The 9,921-nt window shown below is 39.3% G+C and overlaps 1 protein-coding gene across 1 annotated transcript in view; it reads left to right on the top strand.

The window, feature by feature from the left end:
- The window catches only part of LOC108793047 (serine protease HTRA1-like), a 36,202-nt gene that overhangs the window by 10,744 nt on the left and 15,537 nt on the right, over nt 1-9,921 (top strand). Inside the window, exon 4 of the mRNA XM_018563953.1 lies at nt 9,188-9,382. Within this exon, the coding sequence (XP_018419455.1) occupies nt 9,188-9,382 (195 nt within the window). The remainder of the gene's footprint in view (nt 1-9,187; nt 9,383-9,921) is intronic.

The following is a 9,921-nucleotide window of genomic DNA, read 5'->3' as shown; positions in this document are numbered from 1 at the left end:
CCCCCCCCCCCCCCCCCACATACACAGAAATATACACACACACACCAATGCACAATAATACACCCCCCCTTTTCTGCACATAAAATAAGACAGCCCCCTCAGCTGCACATTCCCTGGTGACTCACTGGTTGTTTTAGTAAGGATCACTGGTTGTTTTAGTAATGTCTGCAAATTTGGCTGGTGCAGACATTACTAATCCTTCCTTTCGGCTGGCACTCAGTAAAGGCTTGTCAGAGTGCCGTCCAAAAGGAACTACTGAGTGCTGACACTGGGCCCCATGGTACTGGGCCGGTACTTTGAGACCCCTTTTCTAGACAATCTCCTTCTGACTTATTAAAACTACGTAATGTGAGGGCCTACAATTTATTTTGTACCCAGTCAGGCAGGCTCCGCTAGATAGTTGTTGGTAGATCTAAAGAAAATTGTACTATCAATTTCTAATGTATATTGCTGCCTTTCCATTCCTTTTTGCAAGCATCACAGACTCCAAACAACTAGAAATAGTTTCTGTTCTAACAAAAATTATGTTTCCTCCCTATTTTGCATGTATTAAATATCTAAAACCTACCAACAGATTTTCACTAATATACAGTATGTGAAGTCTAATCCAAAACATTCATCTTTCACATCCTGAAGAAGTTCATGTTTTATTTACGTTTTGGATCATTGTCTTGTAGAAATATATGTTCTCCTTTCAGGTTCAGTATCATCACTGATTATGGGTAAAGTGACCATAGGGTTTAACTGTTGGCAAGTAGGCCTTTTTCAAATGTTTCTCCTTTTTTTCTCCAAATACACCCTTATCAATTATAGCATGAGCTCCACGTTCCTTTCATCAGACTACAGTACTTGGCTCCAAAATGCCCCTGGCTTATCTAGGCTTTGTATCACATACTTCATATATCGTTGTAACATTGTAAGCTGCCAGTGAACTGTCTGGGTGTGCTGGTGGAATAATCTCTAGGCAACCCCCCCAAATAAAATATATGAATATAACTTCCTTGTCCATTAAGGGACATAGGAAGTTATATACTCTTGGATTTTACTGTTGCCTACAGGAGGATTGGACACTAGCAAAAAACTACAGTATATGGCTTTCTGTATCCTTCAGTGGACTCCTGGAAATGGTTTATGGTGAATATAAAAATCATATTATTCTAAAAAGCTGTTTTAATTTTTTTTTAAAAGATGATTAAATTGCCCAAGGCATGACCAGAGGGTTTGAAACCTTGTACACCTCCATTCATATCCTGGGCAATTAACATCTGCCATGACACTTTACATGAACCATGGTGAATGGATTTAAAGTGTATGTGTAATCAATTTCTTTTTAGATTTCAATAGAGTAGATAAGGGTTAAAATATCTGTCAGTAATATTTTTTATTATCTGTGTACCATTGGCAAAATTTACCTTCACTTCATGTCCCAGAGACGCAACAGGAAGTTAGGGGAAATCTTCCTAAGTGAGGGGACTTCCACTCTTAGACAGCTGTCCCTGGAACAGCTGTCCCCATTGAAAGGTTTACCCTGGATACAACAATGTTATTTGGGGTTTCTCTCACTTACTTTCTCGGAGAAGACAGTCCCCAAGACAAATAGAGAGGTGAATCTTCCCAATGGTGTCACAGACAGTAAATAACCTTGTGATGAGTGGGATGAGTAGTGAAACAACTCTAGTTGAACATGACTTATTACTGCTATACATACCATAACCTTGACAATTGAAATCCTTAAGATTTTACAGTAAATACTTAGTGTTGTATTTATAAACTGTTCCTACAGTCAATTACGCTGTGAAATTGTATGTACATTTGTTGTGTGTGAATTGAGGCAAGAACAAATGTTGTTAGTATATTTTCTTTTCAGGATAAATATAATATCAGGAAAAATCCGCAGGAGATGCAGCTGAGGACCATAATACATAAATACTTATTACCTTTGATCCTGAGCTCCATCTAGTGCCCATAATGCTGTATTTACCTAATACTACTTTCAAAATTGAAAGAAAATATGCCAATAACATTTATTTTTGCCTCCATTGTCACAGAACAAATGCAGTTTCACAGGGCAAATGGCTCTGCAAATTGTTTACAAATACACCCCCTTACTGTGCTCAAATGTGGAATAAAAAACTGTCACTTTTAACTATTAAAAAAGTCATGATTCTTTAAATAATCTGAAATCATAAATTAGCTGTTTTTTAACTTTCAAGGAAGAATGTAAACCCTGTTGGATTACTTTGAGCCTTTTTGCCTGCAGTCACTGATGTCAAAAGCTATTTCTTCTGCTTTCTTCTTGCTGTTGACTTTTCAAAGTCACATACTACCCAGCACAGTGGAGCACTCTGTCCCTTAGGCTGGGTTCACACCTGGGCGTATGGAATATGCGCGTTTGCAGTGCGTTTTTACAGCGATTTGCGGTAAAAGAAACGCGCGACAAAAGCGCGTTTCCGAGGGCTATCCGGCTGTATCCTAATGGATGCACGCAGCAAATGCTCCCCAAAGAAGCTCCTGTACTTCTTTGGGCGTAGGGCGTTTTTCAGCGCGTTCCTACGCGCTGTAAAACGCCCAGGTGTGAACCAGGCCTTACTGCTCAGTTTATTCATAGACAGGCACATTTATTATCCATTTTGGTGAGACATCTGATCGACTCTGTGGCCATCACAACTGTACAAAACACAAAAAGATCCCCAGCGCACCTGCCAGCTAGCCTGCAACAAAACGAATTACCCATCACAACCGGCCTGCAATCCCTGCACCCTTATCTGCAAATATTTGTGACCTTCTCTTTCATCAGATAAGGGATTCATGTAAATGAAAAATGGAAAAAATTCTTGATCAGTAATGTCAGTAATGTAGCAACCTAGCAAACTGACTGATGCCAGGTACGATTTAATTCCTTACAAGTACCATTGGCTAATAAATGCAAGTGTTGGGTGAAGGACCGTCTTAGGCCAAGTCAACCAAGTTTTTCGCAAGAGACCCTAAATGCAGTGAAGCCCTTAACAACCTTGTATTTGTTACATCTTGTTGATCTGAACCTTGAAAGCTATTAGTGCTCAGATAAGTCACCATATAGTGGAACAGCATTGACGATTGACTGTGATCTTCAGTCCAGGCTGGATCTGGCTACTAAAGAGACAGAATAACCATCTAATAAAAACTGAAATATCCTTGTTGTCTTTCTGCCCTTACTGTATGCTGGCGCTCTTTTTGATCTGCCTACAACAGGCTGCTTAGGGCAAAGTTAGAGGACTTAAATGTCATAAATAGGTTCTATCATCCAGCAAGAATGGCCCCAATAATTTTGTAAGATTACAATTTAAGTGGCTCAGAGGCCTTTTTGGAAGATGGTGCTCTTAAGAGGTACACCCAAAGTCAGTTTTCATAACTTTAATCTTAGCAGTGTCTGTCATGGCACATTTACTGATACCAGAGGCTGCTAAAATGTGCTGATATGAGAGTCTGACGCTGTATTTTCCAACCAAAAGAGGTTTGCAATATAAATGTATTGTCATTCAGCACCAGAGTCTTGCAACCGTGCCATGCAATAAACATCTAATTTAGGCTGTATATTCTATTTTCTCCGGGCCTGACATTTTGATAAAACAGCCCTGGCCTAGGAGGCCACGATAATCAAGACAGTACTTTGGAGGTAGTTAAAGGGTCAATATGGTGTTTCTAAATACTTGCTTTAATCCTCCCCCTTTCTTCATGTACATGTCACATCTGCTCTCGGCAGTCTAGTCTTTGGACATAAATTTCCACCATAGCACATCAGTATACATCAGTGTATCCTGCTGAAATGCTAATAAATTCCACCAAAGTCTTTACTTGTACATTTGCGGATGTGGTACCTGGGGTTACCATCCTATCCGTCTTACATCATAACTTCATAAATTCCACAGCTCACATAAAATTACTACTTGTAGCTTTCAATTGTATAATGTTTTCCACATTTTAAAGCCTGTCTGTCTTAGAAGATAAAATCGAGTGATATCCTATGAAAGTAAACTTTACCTTTGATGCAGCACTGTAAACTCTATAGGACCCTAAAATCTGACTCAAAGCTGATGTGTGGTCAATATTTACACATACATTTTTTAAATGTAGGGATTAATAAGAGTGATGATAAGAAAATAAGGAATGCTGGTAATCATTATATGAAAATTTACTGTATTTTCACATGCCTGTCCTTTACTAGGATTAGCTACTGAAATGTTTTTTTATGTCACAGCCAACCTACTTTATACCAACAACAAATTTGTAACATAAAAACATATTATTTTTTAGTTCTGGATGGAGATAGAACATTTGTCAGATTTGCTGTCTGTATCCCTGTTTGGACTCTTCCCCTTGCTTCTTGTGTGGTCATTGTGACCCCCGGTCCGAGCCCGCTGTATGTCAATCGCACGTGACTATATGCAGTTCTGAACTGAGCCAGCCATCACATGGACATGGTGATACCACTCTCAGCCTCACCCTGCACAGAGATTTCCCAGCTGGCAGAACAACAATCCTAGGCCAGCCGAATGAGAGCAATCATTACTAGGGTTGGCTAACTCTTTACCCACCAAACAACAGCTGCCACCACATGCTTTAACAAAAGTATGCACCAATCTCAGCAGGTGCTGTGACACTTCAAAAAAACTTAAACAAAGCCTATGATACTACCGTTGTCCTCTCAGACAGGAATATGATAGGTCTCACTATACAGTAGCGCTCTTCACAGAGGCAAGGATACTTTAAGTTTGTATTTAGAGCGTAGCGATAAGCTTAACGATTTTTAAGATCGTCTTTTAATAAAAGAAACGTGCAGAAGAATATACCAAAAAAGATACTTATAAAAAGACACAAATATATATAACAACAGTAAAATAAAAGGGAATACAAAGAGAGTACTTAACAGTCTTGGGTTTATGAGTTCTGACAGAGTCCAGTTTCAATAAGCAAAAGAGGGGTCTGAGTGGCTCTTCTCCAAGCAAGGCTTGCACAGATGATTTCCAGATATTAAAGGGGAACGCTTCTGGGATACTACAAAACAAGAGCCTCCTCCAGTTGCCTCTGCAGCATCTTTTTGTTAGTCCCCTAGGGGGTGTCACAGGGCCGGCCCATAGGGCAGGGCTAGGGAGGGGGAGCAGGAAGGCTAAGCCTATACAACGTCCTCCTCTGCTCCTCCCAAACTGTTACATTAATAACTAGGAGGACAATTGAATATATATATATCCTATACTGTCTGACAACCCCTAAATTATCGTGCGTCATGAAATGAGTTTTGGATTAAAACCAAACTTGGCGTAAATTTGAAGCATGGTTGGGCCAGGAGAGTTAAAGCAGCTTGTCATGCCGCTGTTTCTTGTAACCTTTTCAATCTTGGTATGTCTGTTCTTGTGTTGACGAGGCCCAACTATGTGTGCAATTAATTTTACAATATCACTGTCCAATTCCAAGTTATGAACTTGTGTTGATATTGGAACCCAGTTTTATGACTTGAGGGTGACTCTGAGGTCACCTGGGTTATTATCCTTACCAGTCCTGTGTATTTATCTAAAACCTGTCAATTTGCTAATTTATTAGGGGATTAGCTGAGCTGTGCAAAACCATTATTATACAATAGCGGTTTATGACACCGCTCATAAAGAAGTCATTTAAGCTGATCCACAGCAGGTCTAGGGGAAAATCTAGATAAACCATTAGGTTTTAGTGTTTCACTTAAGAGCTATAATAATTACAGGCCCAAATTAGCAGATCTTAGTTTTTTTGGATTTGAAGAGACCTGGCCAACTTAAGGTCACCTAAACTAAATGAAAGGTTGCATTTGCCTTAAGCTGGGGAATAAGATAATGTCATATTTAATATGAATAGGCTCAAACCTCATTATCGTCACAGTCAATAGTTAAAAAGTGAGCAAAATCTCTTTAAAGAGGAAGAGGTCAGCAATTAAACAACTGGTTTAGGGAGAACCTGTTACAACTATTAAAAACTACAGTATTTTTCCTTTCCATATATGTTTCTTTTTCACAAGCAATGAACTTAACGTGACTACTCCAGAAAGATGAATTTCCCTAGCATCCCCTCCTTGTACGTCATAGCCCTCTCTTCTTTTGCGAGTGTCTAATTACTCTTTGTGCTGACCCAGCTCCTCTGCCCCTCTCTTCGCCTACCTACAAAACCCTTAATGTAGCTGTGAAGTTGAATACTATAGAGCAGGGGTAGGCAAACCCATGCCCTCCCTCTGTGGTGCAACTTCAAATTCCATTGGGCATTGTAAGACTCTGACAGCCACTGGCATGGCTTCCAGATGCAGATGCATGATGGGACTTGTAGTGTGACGACAGCTGGATGGCCAGTGCTATATAGTGTCAGTTAAGTGACAGCTCTTGGTCTGGTGGGACTGCTGGCATCACATCCAAGATAGAGGCACCCAACAGCAGTCTCAGGGCTTTTGAATGTCTACACAAGGAAGGCTTTTACAGGTAAATAACATGGATAAAATAAGTTAAATTAACATAAAATGTTATGGAAAGATTTTTGTTGAAATTAATGGTCTGGCAACAGGGTCTCTTTAATGACCGGGGAAGAATTACAACCTCTGCTAGGTTTTTATTGCTGTGTTTATCCTTGTTGGGGAGATCAGACAAACATGTGGAAACACATTTCCATATACTAATTTCCAGCATTTCCTTACATTTTCGTCATTCTATATATTTTCCCAATGCATGCACGGATTATTCCCTGTTAGTAAATCACCCCGTTTAAGTTTCTAAATAAGTAGACAGATTTATTTAAACATGTAGGGACACAGCTGTGAATGATTCACTTTGACTCATCATGCTTACTTAGTCAATATATTTTCAGTGGATGGATTTAAAGCTTTTGCTTGTAAATAAAAACAATTCATACTGGGGATGTGACTAATCCAAGAACGCAATATCTGGCTGATACTCTTCTTAATAAAAGCCAGAATCAAAGTGAGACATCACCAAGGAGCCTCCCATGATAATGTTCTTCACGTGTCTGGCATTGTAAAAAATTAGGGAAGCAAAATACAAAGCTCACCACTTCTTGATGTTTGAAATGACAGCCATTTAATCCCATTCAGGTGTTGGTGGTTCTGATGAGATGATATGTTTACTGTGTGTAGTAAACCTAGATGTTTCGATGTTAGATTGCTCTTATGACTCATAGGCAGCTGTTTTTGGCTGAGGGCAATGGCAGCTCTTTGATAAAGGAGATTGACTTTATATCCTGAGCCATGGACTTGTGCTGTACACGTTTACATGTGGGATTTAGACAATGTGATGCGGTAAGCAGAGATATGGGAACAATATGTGTACTTTTCACTTCAGGACATTTGTGTTACCAGGCAACAGTGACATTTGGAAAAACAACACCCTTTTCTAATTATTCATTACTTTCGGAGACTTCTTTGAAAACTAAGGCTATGTACTGTGTTCAAATACCCACAGAATTATCCAATTAATATTTAAAACATTGACTTCAGCACTAGGGTTGCCACTTTTTCTTCAAGTGAAACCCAAACACACTCTAGCGACGTGCAGACATTTTTTTGGGGAGAATGAGTCATGGCTTATGCATATGTAAATAGCGCCACCCATTTATATGTAAATATCACAGTTAAGACTATTTTCAGTAAGGGGGTCAGTAGCCCCTATCTTAATTTTGGTTGCCCCTGTCTGCCTGACATCTTGTGTTCGGGTTTTTGCTGCCATGAAACCCGGACACAGCATTCAAAACCCGGACTGTCCGGGTAAATCCTGGACATATGGTAACCCTATTCAGCACTAAGGTTGCTTTTGGAGTACATGACAGATATTTAGGTACTTTCTTCACCACATCCTGGCATGTATATGAGTAAGGAGGACTGTGCACTTGCATCGATCCACTCCAACTGCTCAGCCGTTGCATTGGCATTGACACCTAACAATGTTAGATCATTGCTGCTTCAGCCCAACAGCATGGGGGAATGCAAGTAAACCTGTGATTGTGGTTGCCACACGTGTTCTAAAGCAAAAATGTTTACATTAGTGTACAGAATGGGCATTTGTGTTAAATAAATGGATAATAGCTTTAAGTGTGATGTAGATTTATTCCACAACTATCTTGCAGCTTTCAATTGAAAAGAGCTTGGGAAAATCCAACTAATGCCTGCCAATCTTGATATTAGGAGCTATTACATTATCAGTGCGCCCTCTTCTTGTGTCTCTACACGTGTTCCAAAACCAATGCTTACAAATTTATTTATTTTTTATAGGAGAAAATTGATAGCCTTAGCCTTTTGCACTGCCCACCTTCACTGAATTGATGCTGGTTCTCTATTTTTGATACAGCTAAATATATTACAATCACTTCAGTTGATGTATTTTATTGAGTTCTAAACAAGTGCTCTAAACAGGACATAAAATCAGCATGTAGCATGACAAGGCTTTATGCCAAGGGCCTCTTAGAAATCTCAGGATATTTCCATGGATGTCTTTTTATAATTCCTATAAAGTCTATGTAACTCCCTTAAGCTGGCCATACACTAAAAGGTTTCTGAACGAACGTTCGTATGAAAGATCGTTCTTTACCATTCGAATATGCCATCAGACGAATGTTGATTTTAATGTTCAATTTTGGAAGCGAAGCAGAAACCACCTTCACTGTTTTGTTTGTTCTAGAATTCTCCATCCTGCTCCTTCTGGGTTTTTTCATCACTACAGTCGAAATTGATCATTGATTTGACCCCATCAGCTAATAGAAAGTTGAAAAGAAGCTCTTTTGTATGAAAGTTCTTTCAAAAATCTCAGCAGTGTATGGCCAGCTTTAGATTCCTGAGTGTTCACAGGTAAAGGAGGGCTAAAACCTTGAACACGAAGAACTAAAAATGTATTAAACAAATACACGGGTTAGTCTAGAAGTCCATTCTAAATAGGTACATGTTTGTACTGTATTATATGTGTGTGTATTACATTGCATACGATATTTGCTTTCTTTTGGTGGTGTGTTATGATTATTTGTTGTTTCCCTGTCTTTGAGGGCAAATGTTAACCCTCTTAGTATGGTATGCCACATTGTGTCACAATTTGTGGCACTGCATTATAAATAGGCATATTCTTTAGCTGGCTTTGGATATCATGAAATGTTTATGATAACATGACCCATAGAGCCCTTGTATTTTCCACAGGGAAAGCTGCCTGTGCTTCTGTTGGGTCGATCAGAAGATCTCCGCCCTGGTGAGTTTGTTGTGGCCATTGGAAGTCCATTCTCTTTGCAGAATACCGTCACAACAGGAATTGTGAGCACGGCACAACGTGGTGGGAAAGAACTGGGCCTGAGGAACTCTGATATGGACTACATCCAGACTGATGCTATCATTAATGTGAGTGCTATTATATCACCTTAGCCAATTGCCATAATGCTAATTATGGATTTAAAATGAGTTTTTAATTTATTAATATACTTTAGTGATTTTTTTTTTACTTGACAACTGGGTGGCTGTTTACATTTTTATTTCTAAAAAAATATTTTATTTATTCTATGCATGAATTTCATAAGGTTTGGATGCCCTGGATAACTAACTATATGCCCCCTGACTATGAATTTGATTCAACATTACTTACTGTTTAAAGACCTGCGGAATACCCTTTTCACAGGTCCACACCATCTTGGATTCCCCTACCCTCCCTTTTCCCCCTCCTCTTCCCACTCCCTTGCTTTTCCCCAAAACTTATTTTCTCTCTTATAAATTTTTATATCTATTTTCAATCCCTCACTATGATCCAAGCAGGTATGACAATGTTATGGACTACCGTACCAGTTGACCACTCATGGGTTGATATCCTTAGCTGACCTTCTTGCGCCTGTCCTTATCTGAATACCTGATTCAGGTGGAGCACATTAAGCCATACTGTTTTTCGT

This window comes from Nanorana parkeri, unplaced genomic scaffold (genome assembly GCF_000935625.1).
Source record: "Nanorana parkeri isolate BGI_ZX_2015 unplaced genomic scaffold, ASM93562v1 scaffold713, whole genome shotgun sequence".
NCBI classification, from domain to species: Eukaryota; Metazoa; Chordata; class Amphibia; order Anura; family Dicroglossidae; genus Nanorana; species Nanorana parkeri.
The sequence above is the reverse complement of the archived record's forward strand: the minus strand, read 5'-3'. Positions and strand labels throughout refer to the sequence as shown.